General features: G+C 40.8%; 1 protein-coding gene across 4 annotated transcripts in view; it reads left to right on the plus strand.

The window, feature by feature from the left end:
- The window catches only part of SYBU (syntabulin), a 103,559-nt gene that overhangs the window by 53,108 nt on the left and 31,509 nt on the right, over positions 1–18,942 (plus strand). For all 4 annotated transcript variants that reach the window (XM_070391926.1, XM_070391928.1, XM_070391927.1 and 1 more), the window contains exon 4: positions 3,728–3,925. In XM_070391926.1, the coding sequence (XP_070248027.1) occupies positions 3,728–3,925 (198 nt within the window). The remainder of the gene's footprint in view (positions 1–3,727; positions 3,926–18,942) is intronic.

Raw genomic sequence — 18,942 nt, forward strand, 5'->3', positions numbered from 1 at the left:
AGAACTACCTTTCACTGATAATTTCTTTATACTAACCTAACTAACAAAAGCTGTCATTATAAATGTTGCGTTTCTAAATCTCTGGATTCTACAGGACAAATTCAGGAATCAAGGTACAAAGCAGGAAACAAGGCACAGGCAAAGGGTTTACCCGAAGCCGGTTCAATAAATAAATCTCTTCAATATGCGCTTGATCCACAGGCAGCTTGGCTCGTGGTGCATTAGGCATGAGCAGCCAGAGAACATCAACGTGTCTGCACTATTCTCGGAGTAAATGTGAATGAGGAATATTTTACATAGACTTTTGGAAAGGAGAGTTATCTCTATCTGGACTGGTGATCTGCTTCCAGCTGTGACCAGGAACTTAAAAAGGAGTAGAAGGAAGAAGAGGGAAGGGGGAGAGTGGAAAAGGGGCCTTAAACATGACGTTGAAAACATAACCACTCCTTCAGTGCTGCGTGGAGGAAAATACCTCAGGTGTCACTGGTGATGAGATAGCCCTCCCGTATGGGAAGTTCTGTGGCCCTGGCTTTGGCCTTACTTTGCATAACTTGAAGTGTGCTCTCCGGGGTAGGAAAATTTATGGCCCTGCCCTTTGCAAAGCCAGATTCCTTTGTTAGTGTGGGTCCCACTAGACAAAACAGGCAAATGTCCCAGCTTCTCTAGCTCACAGATTTTCATGGCTATGGATTTGCCTTTGTAGGCTTGCCAGTGTATAGGAAATATCACTTGCATTGTAAGTGCCGTGGACCCAACTTCTTTGGTCTTATTTATACACGCCATCAGTATGGGGACTGGGCATAATGTGTGTGGGCTGGTGCAGTGCTGAGACTTGATATACTGGTATATTTGTTTAACCAGTGAAAGGCCATGTCTTGTATTCCTGTTTCCTGTTTAATATGAAACACAGTATTAGACAGGTAAGAGCTGCTGGGTCAACAGTAGTTTATGTAATGATTCAAATGATGTATTAGGTAACTAAAGTTAAAATTTTATTTAGATAGCCCAGGTGGGTGTGGCTCAGTTGGTTGAGTATTGTCCCATCCACCAAAAGGTCGCTGGTTCCATATCCAGTCAGGGCACATACCCAGCTTTCAGGTTCAATCCCCAGTTGGGGTGCATTCAGGAGGCAGCTGATTGATATTTCTCTCTCTCTCTCTCTCTCTCTCTCTCTCTCTCTTTCCCTCTTTCCCCTCCCTCCCTCCCTGCCTTTCCTTTCCCCTCTCTCTAAAATCAATTAGAAAATACTAAAAATGTTATTCTCAATACCTGTCTCTGAAGATACTGGCTATACATGTTAGTGAAAGATAAGGCACACACTCCAAGTGGGAAATGAAAAATTGTTATAGCCTTCACTAAATTGTTATCATTCTAAATAATTTCAGTTTCCAATTTTTAATAAGACCCAAGCACTTAATCCTTGAAATTACTAGCACTGAAGACATGGTGCGAACATACTCTTATTTAACTTTAACCAAAATGATAATAGAACCAAATAGGACACATATGCTTTCTGTTTATTTAAAGCATACTTTTGATAGTTTCTCAACACCAGGAATTGTTTAATAGTGTCACTTTGAGTCTAAGAGTTTCCGAGAGAAAAAAAATTACTGTTTAGGATAGAAAATCTGAAGCATGGATTTTTATTTATTTGGGCCATCTCTCTTTCTAAAGAAGTATTTTATGGAACCGACTCATAAAGAAATGACTTTAAAGGCAATGGGTAATTTTGAATGATTAGGCCTCATTCTTTTGGGTTGATCTGCTTTGGGGTAGGAAGCAAGGAGACACTCTCCTGAGGCAATGTGGAGACCTGTGGAGCCTTGTCAAAGCACTGGAATCTGTCTGGTAATGGCTTTGGACCTTTAGAGAAGGAGCTCAGATTTCTTTGGGGTGAAACATGGGACCTGCAGAAGTAAGAGAAAGGCAGGGATAAGAAGCCATGCAATAGCTGCGCAGTAGCAGCCAAGAGGGGTTCTCATCACTGTCACTCAGGAGTTCAGGAAGAACATAGCACATTGAAAAGAGCAGCAAAGGCAGTAGGCACGGGCAATGCACTAAGCACCATTCACTTCCAGATGTAGACTCTTGAGGTCCTATGTACACTATGTCCAAAAGTTAAAAAAAAAAAAAGGATATTAGGAGAATAAATCATTTTACCAGTTCCAAATTTACTTATTCCAGGAACTAGGCTATTTCATAATAAAAACTTAAATGAAGGCCAAAAATGAAGCAATGGCAGTTCTTTCTAGATGGATTCTAAATTCAGGCAATCGGCATATTTTATTCAGGCGTAGTTCTATTTCTGTCTTCAGTCAAGCTATGGAGTTTTAAGATAGATTTTCATAGATGGCAAATTATTTTTAGTTCTTTTAATATTTATAAAAGTATAATACTTCTAAAAGTTTTACTAAATGTCTTCTTTTTTGTCTAACTAGTTACTAAGGTAACTCTGGCATCAAAATATGTTTGTATAACAAATATATATTTAGTAATGAAAATTACCACTGATTGATTAGTTTGAGTGGACATACTTTTAAGTAATATTGATTTGCATTAAATTCCCATAAAATTCTCCTCATCAAAGTATACATGAATTAACCAACCATCATAAATATTTAATAAGTGTGGAAAGCACTTATAGGAGTCAGCAGTACAACTTTCCTGTTTGCTGAATAAGCACCTACACAGGTCACTTCCCATCATGCATATTTATTTATAATAATAGCAGTGGTAATAATCTGTAACTTGGAAGTTAAGAGAACATTTTGAGTATCAAAATTCATTTTACCTATTTACCCCAGACAGCAAGACACTAATTAATATACTTTGGGATGTACATAATAACAAAACAGGACCACTTCTCTCTGCTTCCTTGAACTCACAATGCCAGCTCTCTTATCTCTCACTCTGTTAACCAAATGATGGGCCAAGTTAGCGATCAACAACTGGGTGTGGTCAATAATATTCAAGTCACTTTTTTTTTCTAACACAGACAACTCTGAAGCTTTCCCATTAATGATCCAGGTTGCTGTGCTGAATTATTACTTAACCCCGTCAAAAATCCGTGGACATTTATGACCCAAAAGTAGATTACCTAATGTGTTAAAAAGAGACAAACCTTTAGGCTTTGAAAACATGAATATTACAGAAATAATTGTGATCCAAAAAGCTTATAAGGTATTGCCTTAAAATATGTTTTTTGATCATTTATTTTTTTATTTTTTATTTTTTAATTTATCTTTATTGTTGAAAATATTACAAATGTCCAATTCCCCATTGACCCCCTCCACCCCACACCCATCTCCCCATAAGGCCTTTATTACACTACTGTCTGTGTCCATGGGTTATGCATATAAGTTTTTTGGTTTGATCATTGATATTTTCTCTGTTAAAATGATTGACCAAAATATGGAATATAAAAGGAGAATCATTTACAGGCATTAGCCTGGGGCTTGATAAGCAAAGTGTGTGTGTGTGTGTGTGTGTGTGTGTGTGAGTGTGAGTGTGTGTGTGTGAGTGTGTGTGTGTGGGTGGGTGTGTGTGTGTGTGTGTGTGTGAGTGTGAGTGTGTGTGTGTGAGTGTGTGTGTGTGTGTGTGTGTGGGTGGGTGCGTGTGTGTGCGTGTATGTGTGTATGTGCTTATGTGCATGGCTCACTGTATGTTTCTCTCGGCCATCATTGATTTCCTCCTCCTCACTGAACACTTACTGGTCCCGGTCTTCCAGATGACACTGGCTGTCCTAGTAGCCAGTCCGTGTCTCCTGTGAAGACGCCCTCGGATGCTGGAAACAGTCCTGTTGGCTTTCGCCCTGGAAGTGATGAAGATTTTACCAGGAAGAAATGCACAGTTGGAATGGTTGGCGAGGGAAGCATCCAGTCAGCTCGATATAAGAAGGAACCCAAGTCAGGCCTTGTAAAGCCAGGTAAATGCACTTATATTCATCTTGTTATCAGCGTGGTATGACTGCAGTGAATTCACACTTGAAATGAAACACCTGTATGTCAAGACAGGGAACACTAATGCTGTACCCAGAACCCAGAAACATCTGTTTTCAAAAAGGATGTGGGACAAAGAGTGGAATATTTTCTGCACTAGTTGTTAAAAATTGAGTCATTATAGTGATATGAGTACAGTATAAAGACACAGAAGATGGAGCAATGTTGAAGAAATGTAAACTGGATGATCTAGTAGACATTTAAACTCTATAATTAATCCCAACATAAATTATATTAGGAAGTTACTTGGTACCATCTAAAGTGCCCACAAATTATGAAAAGAAGAGGTTATCTTGATGCAGATCTTTAGGGCTGAGCATACTTGCAAACCTAGTTATTTTATTTGCTTTTAAAGATGGAAATATGAATATGATGTTATATGTACCAGTTGTACTGCTTACTAATGCAGATTTTGCAATCAAACATGATACTTTCAAGAGAAACATCACAAATGCTATATTCAAAGTAATGTCCGTCGCTAGCTACACATTTCCGCCATCTTTCAGGTAATTTGTGGATACCGTCCCAATAGAACTTTTCTTGTTTTGAGGCAAACCATTCAGAGACCCAATTTTCCACTTCTTCACATGTTTTGAATTGCTGCTCAGAAAGTGCGTGTGCCGTCGATCGGAACAAGTGGTAATCTGAAGGAGCAAGGTCTGGTGAATACAGTGGGTGGGTTAATACTTCCCAGGCAAGATCTTTTAACGTGTCTTTACCTGGTTTTGAAGTGTGTGATGGTGTGTCATCATGAAGCACAATTACTTTGCTGTGTCTTCTGGCACATTCTGTTCATGTTATGATCAAAGCATGGTTCAAATTGATTATTGGTTGTCGGTAGCAATGAGTATTAATGGTTTCACCTGGTTTTAGAAGCTCATAATACACCACACCTTCCTGATCCCATCAAATGCAGAGCATTGTCTTCCTTCCGAAGCGATTTGGCCTTGCAGTCGATGTTGATGGTTGACCTGGATCAACCCATGATTTTGTGCATTATGGGGATTCTCAAAATAAATCCACTTTTCATCGCCAGTCACAATTCGATGCAAAAAAACTTTATTTTGTACCGTTGAAACAACATTTTATTGATGACTTTTCGGTTTTCCATTTGTCTCTCTTTCAGTTGATGTGGCACCCATTTTCCTTCCTTTAAAATCTTTGCCATTGCTTGTAAACGATCGGAAATTGTTTGCTGAGCAACATTTAATCTTTCTGCAAGTTGTTTTTGAGTTTGACACGCATCTTCATCCTATAATGCTTGTAATTGTTGGTCTTCAAACTTTTTCAGTTGACCTGGACGTTCTTTGTCTTTCACATCGTAATCATCACTTTTAAAGTGTTTAAACCAGCGTTCACAAGTATCTTGAGATGGAGCATGTTCACCATAAGCTTTCCAAAGTATATGATAACTTCCAATAGCACTTTTCTTCCAAATAAAGTAATGAATTAAAACTTCCCACAAATGCTCTTTTTTTGGCACGAAATTTGACATTTTTAAGTGTAAAGATACCTGTGATGTTAACACCTTCAGAAAATTTGGCATATGAAGTTTTTTTTTTTCTTTTTTTTTTTTCTTTTTTTTAAAATATATTTTATTGATTTTTTACAGAGAGGAAGGGAGAGAGATAGAGAGTTAGAAACATCGATCAGCTGCCTCCTGCACATCACCCACTGGGGACATGCCCGCAACCAAGGTACATGCCCTTGACCGGAATCGAACCTGGGACCTTAAGGTCTGCAGGCCGACGCTCTATCCACTGAGCCAAACCGGTTTTGGCGGCATATGAAGTTTTGAAGCTTGTTGTCAATACAACAAAATAGCATACATATCAAATCACATATATATCAACATATGTATAACTCCATCTATTGAAAAAATCCACATTATTAACTGATACACCAGTTATGTTTATAAAAATATACATATTCAAGGATTACAAAATATTAAAAACTAATAAATGAAATAGAGATCATTATTGTATTGGATGAAATACCATGAATATTAGAAAAGGTCAATTTTCAGAATTTGCAATATATAAATAAATGTTTTATATCTCAGAAATATATACAGTAAGTGAGCAAATATAGTTTCAGTAGAACTGAAGTTTTAACCTTACGGTAAAAGGACATGAGCATTGGCATTGTGAGACATCTATATTGCATTATTTTCTTTAACATTCACAGTTATTCTATACATAATATTTATGAACCTGAAGACAGATTAATAGCCTGCATGAGTCCTCATTCCTTACATTTGTCTTCTAATTTTTGTTTGGTGATGACATTACTGTGCAAGGAGCTATAGACAGCTTTATTTCAATGGAGGCAAAGCTTGGCAGGTGTCCTTTTCCATTGGAAGGTCTGGCATCCTCTTCCATCTCTGTCAACTTTTGTTCTTCCTGAATAATTGATGTGCACAGCATATCTTAATGGATTATTCTTCATCTTGCATTTAGTCAACCAAAGAGAACGTCATTTAATCTCAGGACAAAACTTAAACTGTGTGAAAAAGAAGTCCCCTCTTTCCTAGGCTCCTGATAAATGTTAGTCATGATGAATTTGTTAATAATCTATTGCTTTTGAATCATATAAAAAAGAAAAGGAATGATACGCAGTGGGGAAGACAGCATATGAAAAAGAAAGATGGATATGGTAACAAGAGTGTTGGGTGCCTCAATACTTAGGACAGAGGCAGTGAGGTAAAGAATGTCATGTTAATTATAGACAAGAAATAAAACCATTACCTTGTATACTGTGTGGGAGGAAAAATAATTTTTTTCTACCCTTCTAAGTGCTTCTGGCTGGTCTAATAATCAAATTGACATGAGACAGATTAACACAGTGGTTCTCAACCTTCCTAATGCTGCGACCCTTTAATACAGTTCCTCATGTTGTGGTGACCCCCAACCATAAAATTATTTCGTTGCTACTTCATAACTGTAATTTTGATACTGTAAACAATACGTAATTATATATGTGTTTTCCGATGGTCTTAGGCGACCCCTGTGAAAGGGTCGTTTGACCCCCAAAGGGGTTGCGACCCACAGATTGAGAACCGCTGGATTAACAGGAGAAAATAACCAATCGTATTACAAATATACAAACGGGGGTTCCCTAAGAATATGGGACTCCTGGACAAATCAGGCAGTTGAGGCTTTTATGCACTTCTGGACAAAGAAGAGGGCTTCAAAGGGGAAGTAAGCAATTCACAGGTGTATGAAAAAGAGCAAATATTTGTTAAACAAATTCTTGCCAGGCCACCCAGAAACAGTGGGGCACAGATGGGAGTCTAACAACCAGACTTTGCAGCTTTCTCCCTGTCTGCCACACTTAGTGTATATTATACTAAGGTGACAGCTTCCTGACAAAGCAGGTTCTTCCATCCAAATTCCTTTAGGCCGGTGAGAGGGCGGGGAAGTCAAAGGCTCTTCTTGACTCTTTTGGTTCTTAAAAATAGCCAGCTTAAACTAATTTCCCCAAAAGGCATATTTGGGGTGGCAAAACTCCGCTTCCCCTCAGGACCCAAGAACAAGACCTGCCTCCCTCCCTTCTCCAGCTCAGTTGTCCTTTTAATATTGAGATATAAATCACAGGCCATGACATCCACACCTTTGAAGTGCACAACTCAGTGGGTTTTAAAACGTTGTGCAACATCACCACTAATTCCTGCACATTTTTATCACCCCCAAAAGAAACCCCGTGCCCACGAGCAATCATTTGTACACTCCCTTTCCCCCCGCCCCTGGCACCCCCTTACCTAGTCTCTGTCTCTATGGATCCGCCTGTTCTGGGCAGCGCATATAAATGGAGTCATGCAATATGCAGCCTTTGGTGTTTGGCTTCTTTCGTTTAGCATAATGTTTTCAAGGTTCATTAATATAGCATGGATTCGGATCAATAACATTCTGTTATGTTGATAAGCCACATTATTAAATAGACTTTTTTTTAAAGGAAATTTCGGTTTATAGAAAAATTGAATGGAGAATACAGAGTCCCCAGGTACCCTCTCACCAGTGCTACCTCCAGCTTCCCCGGTTACTCATCTCCTGCCTTGGTGTGATATACACATCTTGTTTCTCCATTCACAGTGGATGGACATTTGGATTGTGTCTGCTTTTTGTCTGTTAGGAATAATGTGTTATGAACATTCAGGTACGGGTTTTTGTATGGACATGAATTTATTTCTCTTGGACATATAGCTAGGGGTAAAATTGTTGACACACGTGGTAACTTTATGTTTAACTCTTTGAGGAACTAACTGCCAAACTGTTTTTCCAAAATGGCTGTGCCATTTTACATCCCCACCAGCAATGTGTGGGGGCTCTGATTTCTCCACATCCGTCCTAGTTAACAATTGTTATTGCTTACCTTTTTTTTTTATCATAGCCATTCTAGTGAGTGTGAATTGGTATTTCATTATGCTTTTAAATTTACATCTCTGTCATGGATAATGATGATGAGCGTCTTTTCTTAACACATGGGATGTAAGTTTAAGAGTAGACGCTCTGTCATCCTCTTTCAGTTCTCCTAGTACACAGGGTCAGTATATATTGGGGGCTCGGTCAACATTTGTTGACATCAAATGCAGCAAAGGTGGCCTCTGGGATTGAGAAGATAAAATGATGCTGGAAAGAATGTCAGCTTCATGGATTGCAGAGAAAAAGTAGATTTCATTGTGAAAGTAATGTAGGATTGGAATGCAACCTGAGATTATTTCGTTTTTTCTATCCACCCCCAAATTATCTCCCCAAATATCCACCGCTCATTCTAAAATCATTTCACAGTGGTAACAGTACAAGGAAACAGTGAAACACGAGACAGGTGTGGTGCAAAAAGAACGAACTAAGTTTAAATAGGAGTTACGATTTTCATTGACCTTCCTTGTTTTAATAATCATAATATAGAATAGTCATGTTAACATAAGACTTAAAACTCTACATGTGCACACAAAATTCACACCTAGCAACTTCCTGATCCTGCAGGAGGTAACTCACTTGGTAAGTAAGGATCAACCGCTTGTCTTGCTGAGAATGTTTAAGGCCTTAGGTCTTTATGAGGAAAATGCAGACACAAAAAAGTAAGGGAGGGAGGAAAAGAGGAAGGAGAGAGACAGAGAGACAGAGAGAGAGGGAGGAAGAGAGGAAAGACAGTTGTCTTCTGAGAATTATGAAGGCCGTGGACCCATATCCAGAAGAATACTCATAAACACAGAATATTGCATACTATTTCTGAGATTTCATGGATCTCCTTTATTAGGATTTATGAATCCTAGTTTAATGACCCTTGCCTCTCAGAGGCAGAGCCTGAAACACCTCTTTTGTCAACTGCTTCTAACTTCATTACTCATAGGTATAACTACCACCTAAGCAGGTAAGGACCTTGTGCAAATATATTTGTTATTTGCATTTAACCAAGCTCAGAGGTTAAAACTTACTTTTTAGTTGCCTAAAATGCCTAAGGCGATCCCTGAAAACATTGTTCGAGCATTTGAATGGGACCCAGTTCTGTACAGTAAGCTCTTTTTGTATTTAGAAAAATCTGCACCTTGGCCTATAGTTCTCTGAACTTTCAGCAGAATAAACCTGTCAGTCACATACATAGGAAGAGAGGAAATCCTGGAAATGAGGCCCCTGGATGACTCCCACATTTGTAAAGCACAGAGACATAATCTGTTAACCACGAGAAGACAGAGTTCTCGGGTTAAAATGTCCCCCCTCCTCCCTGGCCCCAAGTGGCCGTCTCCCCTCAGCCCAAACCGATCTTGGTACACGCTCTACTTTTTAAAAATAAACCGTCTCATTAGAACCAATACCATTTTATTAAAATAGCAAGCAATTAGTGTCTCTTAGACAGATGCTCATGGCCCGTGAACAATAAAGAACAGGAGCCCATTTAATTTTAGGTTGGTTGTTCTAGATTCTGGCACAAACTGCTGTCCACCTCAGAAAGGAGTTATTGAAATGCCCCTTTGGTCATTACCAACGAGCTGATAATGCTGACTGTACCTGATGCAGAAGGAAAAAGAAAATAGGTACAGGCCACCAGGAAGGGCTCAGGAAGGTGAGCTGCGAAGCCGGCCCCTTCCCAACAGGGCGCGGTGGCACAGGCAGCGTGGGAGCCCTGCCCGCCTCCAGGCATGACTTCTGGAACTTCTTAGAGGCAGCGAGCCTTCTGTTATTCTGGCTTCTATCAGTGCCTGTGCGGATTTCATGGAAAATTGCCACCAAAGGGCAAAAGAAAACATCCCTACAGTCCAGTTGGATCGTGGCTTGATGTGTTCCTTTTACCTACAAGTCAGTGTAGCAGAGGTTGACGTGGACTCTCCAGAGCTTAGAAGGGTGCCTGTCGTACAGGAGGCGTCCAATACATCCTTCACTGAGAAGGGGGCGCACGCTGGGTGCGAGGAGTCCTGTTTACTGTGGGGGGAGCATCGGGAAGATATGGCAACCATGGCCTCAGTGTCAGCCTGCTCTTAGGGAGCTTATGACCTCAGGGAGAATACTGTGTCATACGCCGGGCCTGCAGGACAGAGCAGAAGGAAAGGAGTGAAGGCTGAAGGTATCCCAGCTGGGAACTTGTGGGAGACTCGGGGCTGGAACATTCCTCGGCCCAGGTGCTCCTCCTATATTTAGTTTGCAGTTTTCCTGAAGAGATTTTTATTTTACTCAGAAAGGAAAGGCCTTAGTTGGGTTACCGCTAGTACATCAAGCGGCATTCCTGGGCCTCCGTTTATGTTGATTTACTGCTCAGGGAGCACTATATCTTACCTTGGAAGAAAAAGACTCAGTGTCAATGTTTTACAAATAACAAGCCCTGAATCCTTTCTCCAGAGCAAAGGAAACAATGACGGCGCAAGTTAAACAAATAATTAGAAAATGTGTGCCCGGCTGGCGTGCTTAGTGGTTGAGCATCGACCTATGAACCAGGAGGTCATGGTTCGATTCCTGGTCAGGGCATGTGCCTGGGTTGCAGACTCGATCCCCGGGGGGAGAGGGGGGAGAAGGGGGAGAGGGGGCATGCAGGAGGCAGCTGATCAATGATTCTATGTCATCAGTGATGTTTTTCACTCTCTCTTTCCCTCGCTCTTCCCCACTGAAATAAAAAAAAAAAAGAAAGAAAATGTGAAAGGAAAAACCCCCAGCACCTGCAATTAAGGGGACAGGTAAAGAGCAAATAGTTGGGGCCACTTTGATTGTAAAGAAATCCACATTTAGAAACTGAAACGTTGAGATCTGCATTTGAAAGATGCCACCCCACCGTATTTTATCAGCATTCAAACCACGTTAGTATTCCCTTATCATCAGATGGCACCCAGGCCACTGAAATTGGAAACCTGGCCAGATGAACTATAATAACTTCGCAACAATAACAGAGGATTGGTTCCTTTAAAAAAGCTATTTTCCACATTTGGGGGCATTTGCTAGGAAACTCAGAAGGGCACCAACTAGGTTAGGGACTGATCAACACTGCTTCCCTTAGGAGAGAGACGTCCTTTCACACACAGCCCACAGCCTGCAGACGTCCCTGCGCTTATCACCAGCATCGCTTTCACTTCAAAGAGAGTTCTGTGAAATGAGAGCCGGACAGCTTACCTGGGGAGGCCATTCTTATAATAACTTGCGCTGCCTAGAGGAGAGCTGGGAGCTGAGCATTAACAGGGCTTCTCCCCAGGTTACCTACCCTGGGGGTGTGGGGGAGGGGAGAAGGGAGTGCTTTCTAACTACCAGATTCTCAAGTCCAGCATGCTAGGTTCAAATCGAGTGTGCGCTTCAGCTACTAGTTTTAGTCTTGAAACTTAATGGTTAGCATCTGTACAATGGGTTGTTGTGAAGATTAAATAGACGATTGAATGTAAAGTGCCCGGCCTTGGACCTGGCCCAAGTAGTTTCTCAGTAATAATGGTCATTTGTAGCTCTTAAAATAGAGAGGTCACAAATGCAATGCACTTTATTTCCAAGGAAACCCTTAAAACTCTCTTACACCGAACTTAATGTTTATTTGAAACAAAAGTCTAGCATGTCGTGTTATTCCCGTTTACGTAAATCTGGAGGAATGTTTGCTATAGGACACTGACAAGAGTACAGTTTGACAGCTGGTACATTGCCGATGAGAAAAGAGATGGGAAAATACGAAAGAGCAGACAAAAGGCCACTAAAAAGCATTTAAATGTTTAAATGCTTTATGGCACTTAGTGCAGTAATTAATGTTCTAGAAACAGACTGAGTCATTGCAGTGGTGGAATTGGCAGAAAATGATGTGTTTGGGGGCAGAAAAAGGTCTTAAGAGAAATATTTTCATAGAGTAGAAAAAAATAGACTTTTAGTGCCAAAAAGAGAAGATTTTGGTTATATGGAAACTTTCAGCACTCTTGGCAAGGCGTTATTTTTCTAATAGCTTATAGTTACAAAGGGGTTGCAGCATCTCGGCCCAGCCTCAAATAACGACTGCCACCTTTTCTGGAGACCTATGAAAATATCTGGGAGGACATGCAATTGTGGGCTTGGATAACACTGAAATTGGATTTAAAACATTTTTTAGCTAATATTTATTGAGCACTGACTGTCCCAGGCTAAAATCTGAGCACTTTACTCATTTTACCGTAATGTCGGTGCTAAAAAGGGAAATCATTATCTCCTCTTTTACAAATGAGGAAAAGGAGGCACAGACAGGTTAAGTTACTCACCCGAGGTCACACAGCTTGTAAATGGATTTGAAACAGAGGAAGTTTGCTCCTAACTCCTAACCACTGCACTGGTTGTAAGATCTGCTTTCAAAGGATTGATTTTAATTGCAGTAGAGGAGTGTGATAATCGAAAAAGATGTGTTGATTTAAGACAGAAATTATTTTTCTCTAATGTTTGTGTAGCCCTAAAAAAAAGTCTTATTAATTTTTTTAAATTCGCTGATACAGTGTATATGTAGATTCTGCTGGCTGTTGCTGATAACAAAATCAATGAACATTAGTGTAACTTCAATGACATACAGGAAGTTGAACACATAAGGCTGTTTGGATGCAGATTAGTACAATAAACCATGAGGATGTGAACATCAAAGAAATGTTAAGGTCTTCAGTGTTTTCTACATAATTGTGAAGTGGTCCTCGCTCTACTTGTCAAAATGTTTATGTGCTGCCGGCGTGGCACGTAAACAAAGATCATTAGACCTTCTCAACTTAAACAAGAGCTTTGCATTGATACTGAAATGGGCCTCTGGAACTTTCTTTCACTCTGAATATAGCAGAGACTGTTCTGTGGTGGACTATTATAACGTCTGTCGCTTCTTCCCAGCAGAGACCAGAGCAGTAAAACCAGCTGAACTGTGATGAGTGGACGCCGTGTTCATGTTTATGGCGGGGTTACATATTTACTCTCATGCCTTTCTCCCATCTTTGCTCTTGATGATGCCCCCGGTCAATGTAATGCTGCCAAATGGTCCGCTAGTGGTTTTTCCCTCAGAATTCGTCAGTTATAATCCTCTTCTCCCCAAAGGTGCCTGCCATCCAAATCCTGGCTCACTAGGATTTATTGCATGTACAATGTTCTAGCCACTGATTTGGGCGCCGGCCAAGCGCTTACTACGTGCGGTAACGTGTAGAGAACGAAGCACTATAGCCTGTCATACAGAGCAGACACTCCAGCAGACCACACACCCACTGCTGGCAAGAGAAATAAAACTGGAAACTTTTTTCACACACAGACTCACAAACCCAGAGCTGTAAATCATGCAGATATCTGATCTTGTTCCTTAGTGAGGAGGAGAGTTTATTGAAGAGGCCGTCTGCATGTAAAGGCAGAGGCCTAGTTAAGGAGATCCAACAAGGGATGGTGAAATACCCAGCAGCAGCTTGGAGCCATTCCACATCATTCAGGGGCGCGAGGAGGGCTGAGGTACCCAGAACCCAGACAGAGAGAATTCCCAGGCCATATGTGTGAGCAAACCGTGCCCTTTCCCTGACAGGTAAGGAGCCAGAAGGATAATTACCCCGATCCCTCGGTCTTCATCGGTGTAATTTGTTGTGCGGCATTTTGGTGTACTGTAGGGTTATTGACAAAAAGTGATGTGTTGAAAAATACAATATCTTCATTTGGGAAATTCAGTGAGTTCAAGTCTTCCACCAGCTAAGCCTGTACCTGATAGCAGCCAAGGTGCGGCAGTAAGCTATGTGGATGCAAGTTGTGGTTAAATGCGGTCACACTCAGGAACCTGGCGACAGTGGCCTTATGTTCTAAGCTGCAGAGTCTAGAATGTTTGTGGCATTGCAGGAAGGAGCTCACCATATAAGAGTCTAAGGAAGACTTTCTATTTATAAAGGAAATATAAACCTCTTACTTCGCCACATATAAGATTTCTGCTAAAGCTAGGTTTGAATCCCAGCTGTACATTGACTGGCTGCATTCATTCATTCAACAAATATGTATTAAGCATTCACTCTGTGCTGACACCATTGCCCCAGGCATTAAGAGTAGAGGAGTGGAAAAACAGACAAGATGACTGTTCTCATGAGCTGCCTTTAACACGGAGAGATGGCTGACACACAAGCAGACAAGCCAGATGAGTTCAGATAGTGACAAGTAAAACAAGGCAATGCTATGATGACAGTGACTGGGGATGGGGCAGAGAAGTGCCTGGGGAGATGAGGTTTGAGCTGAGAACTTAGCCATAATCCTTCACAGGTAGGGAGAGTTAGGAGGGGGCAGGGAGAGTTGGGGGGTCGGGGGGGTGGAACAATGAGTTAGGAAGATAAGGCGGATAGCAGGTGAGGTCTGTATTGTTAGAGTGATTGGAAGCCATTGGAGGGTTTTAAGAAGAGAGACACAATTTAAGTTCTAGTATGTTTTGGATGCTTCTGGCTACTCTGGAGCTTGGATTATGAAGAGATGAAACTGGAAGCAAGTACACTAAATTTAGATGGCTTAGAAAGGAGGCTACAGGGTGAGGCAAAAGTAGGTTTACAGTCATTTGCATGGAAATATTACAATAAGAATAAATGATAATGCAAGAATAAATTCCAAGTATTGTGTTCTCACGGCTGTAAACCTACCCTTTCCCAATCCTGTATATGAATACAATGTATGTGACAGAATATAAGGTCCCCCATTTTCCTAATGAGATTAAAAATGTTCAATTTATTCGCTCACTCGAGTAAGCCTTTAGAGATATGGAAGAAATAGTCAATGTCCATTGGGTTTTTTATTTGTTACTTTAGTTGAATATATTTATACTCTATTATTAATTTAAAAACATTGACTTTGTTCATCATAGTTAATTAAAAAAATGTTATTCCAACTTTGCCAGAGCACATCATCTTCACTTCCGATCAGTTTGTTTGACACACAGCAGTTCTGAATCCATTGTCTGGTGCCTATTTTCAAGATAAGTCCTGTGAGGACATGAGTTCAGTGACTGTAAAAAGAGACCCACACAAAATACAGATGTTAAAAGTAAACAAAGCTCATTTGTCTCCTGTGAAACAGCACCTAGGTATTTGGGTAACCCAGGCTGGTAGGCAGCTGTGTCGTTGTCTGTCATCGACTAGGCAGAAGGAAGGGGGGAAAGGACCCCTCACCTAGGATGCCGAAGTGGCATGTGTCATTTTTAATTATATCCCAGGACATCTTAGTCACCTATTATTATGGAAGAAGGGGGGCATGGAGATGGACATTGGAGGACAAGAGGCAGGTTGTCACAGCATCCATGTATACCTTGGAGACAGTGGGTTTTGCTGTTTCCTCTGTATCTGAGTATCCTTGGTACCCAAAGCCATTCAGTTCCTGAGTACAGTTAGCAAGCGACATGAGTTTTTGTGATCTCTTCAACTTCGCCGTTGACTGTATTGCTATTTGAGTAATCTTTAAAAGGCTGGAGGAGTCGTACCACAGGAAAAATTAAAAATCTGTTTTTTAGTTTCTTGCCCCGCTTCATATTAAACAATCCTGGCAGTTGACCTCCGAAGGCAGCCCAGGTTAGCCCTGATGGAGGTCAGTTCAGATTGATGAGTCTTTCCAAATGGAGACTTTTTGTTCAAAGAAGGTAATTATAGAGAGACCTCTATAATAAGAGGCTTTGGAAAGACATGAACACAAAGGGATTTCTTTTCTGGGAGGTAGTTGTGGGTGGAGGGTACCTCACCTTCTATTTAGACATGGAATAGGGTGGACCAGGTCACCCGCAGAGCAGCAGGGCAAGAGGAGTTCATGGGTGGAAGGGTTTCTTTTGTAACGAAAGAAACATTTTTTTCTCTATAATATGGACGAATCATGAATACTTAGCCTTCTCAGGTTGCTGTGAGAATCAAAATCTGTTTGGTATATAGCAGACTATATTCATCACATCCTGCATGTCTTGCAAAACTCAGTGTCAGCATTTGGCAGGAAGCTGGGTTTGTAGAGACCAAATTTGCCCAGTATACAGTATGTGCTCAACAAATGATCACTGTCATTACTATTATAAAAATGAGAAGATGAGGCATGTTTCCAAATAGCACATCTTGAAGGCATTTGAATGTCCACTCACCATCTTGTCTGCATCAGCCCTATTTTGCCAGGGATGCCTCCTTACGATTTATTCTGATAAAACGGAGGACTCTGGTGGAAGCTTAATAAATGTGTTTAGTCTAAGCAACCTATTGGAAGGAATATGCCAACAGTTATTGCAGAGTGCCCTCGATCCTGTTTTCTCCCTTTGGCACAGTGTGCCTCTACTGCTCCTCTCTCCCGGGCAGCACTGCGAAGTGCCTTGCATATTTAAATAGCTGGAATTCATGGAGTACACCAAGCCTTTGCCTCAAAGCCTCGCCAGCCTGCCATTAAATTTAGGAATGTGTGGGGTTTGGATGTAATTTCTCCCTTGCCCACTGGGATATAATCATGGTACCACGACTCGAAGTGTCGTGCTCCAACATTGTCAAAGGCTTAGCCTTGACTTGTGTAGGCATTCACTTCTCTTTGACAATCTGGTATTTCTTTAAATGCTTTGTGTCCATTCATGAGGCGATGGTTTCATTTGAAATGCTGCAGTCACCAGGGAGAAGCTCCCGTGCTCTTCCCTGATTGGCTGGCATTCCCTCTGCCTCCTGTTGCTATGGTGCCCAGCAGAGTAACTTCCTTGCCCTGCACATGTAGGAGGCTCGGTCTCCATGGATACCCTACTCTGAGACTGTACTCCACTAAGAGATGAGCTGCACACACTGTATTTCTGCACAAGACACACCCAGCCTGTGGTGGAAGGCTGTTTGCAGAGGCAGTGTTTGCCATGAAAGTCTACGGAGCTTACCTTCTAAGTAAGTAGCATTAGTCACAGTAAGTAAATAATTATATTGAGATCACAGAGGATATGCTCTTTGTGTACGTGTGTGTGTGTGTAAAGTTAGTTGGGGTAGGCTGAAATCATAGTCTAAAAACAAGTGTTCAACTCTGCCTTTCACGGTTTCTGAATGCAGAGTCTATTGCTATAAACTATTAAAAATACACACGTATATTGTTCTCAATAGCCCTTGTCATAGGTGGGTCTGTTTGTATGATTTGAAGCCAAAAAAAACTCCAAAAACAATGACTACGAATGCTTACATTTTAGCACGCTCTTCTAATCCTGAGTCTTGCCTGCTGAATTTGTAAATGCAGAGCCTGGCCTTGCCCAGCGGTGTGCAGGGAATGGATGAACACAGCCACAATTAATGCTAATTGGCACTGCACAGAGTTTGCAGTGGGCCTCGGTGTAGGCTGAGACGTGATGTATGTATTATCAAGAGAGAGCCTGCTTGTGTGACCATGACAGCCAGTTCACCGTGGAAATTATTCAGAGCACATCTCTCTGACCAGTTTTAACTTACTTTTCCCATGTGGCATCCCAGTAGAAATTCTGAAACTCTTCGTGTGCATGGAACTGGGATGTGGAAGAGTTTTCCTTTTATTAACTGGTTTGATCTAACACTTCCTCTTTACTGTACATTTTAAGAGCTTAAGGGGTTGGGTTTTCAATGTTGTAAAACACATGAGTCATCTTAAAGTGATTCTCTTCTGCTGGGCAAATGATTAATGCCTGTGGTGTTAAAACTAATTAGTAGAAGCAACAGGAAGACTATACCTATGGTAACCCCAACTCCAGTTCAATAACTTTAATATTGTGTAAAATTTAGATTTTTAGACTGTCCACAGTAGATAGCTGGCATCTAGCAGCTCTAAACAAAAAGCAAGCCAAGTACTCTTGGTATAAGAGAGATTCATTTTGATCCTGTAAAAGAGTGTTGTGCGAGGTTGTAAATTTCTTTTATTTTCTGTACTCATGACCATTTAGGCAAAGGGCAACCAGTATGACGTCATTTTTTCCAACTGTTGGTCATGGCTCAATTTTAATTGCCTAAAATGGTGAAAAGCTACCACCCTGTTTGTACTGATTGACGACTGCTCTGACTCCGACTTTGTCATTGGGGTCAAGTTTTAGGTCGTTGCCTTGCCTTAATATTTTATAGACATAATTTCCATCCAGCAAATGAACAAGGGTACATGGTAAACTCTGTAGATATCATGGTTTTGGAGACATGGAAACCACATGGATGACATTTAACCCAAAGTTTTTCACCTCATTAGTATTTACATAGCCCCATTTCCCTTTCTCAGTATGTCTCTCTCTCTGAAAACCCACATAGTTAAGGATTTTTTTTCAACCTCAAAATACCTGAACTCCTCTCTAAAACTGTTTCCTCATCTGTAGAGTGGAATAATGATAGTACCTATGACAAAAGCTACTTTGAAAATTCAATGACTCAAAAAAAAAAAAGAAAATTCAATGACTTAAGGGCACATGGCATACAATAAGTATTAGCTGCTATTGTATTATGATTACTATATGTATTATCATTTTACAATGCCTTGTAGTCAAGGGAGACTGTCCCTGATAGCTTGAACAGTTTTTTGGTTTGGTTCCATTCAGCCTATCAAATTTC

This window comes from Myotis yumanensis, unplaced genomic scaffold, assembly GCF_028538775.1.
Source record: "Myotis yumanensis isolate MYYU_CA2020_CCGP unplaced genomic scaffold, mMyoYum1.0.hap1 SCAF_15, whole genome shotgun sequence".
NCBI classification, from domain to species: domain Eukaryota; kingdom Metazoa; phylum Chordata; class Mammalia; order Chiroptera; family Vespertilionidae; genus Myotis; species Myotis yumanensis.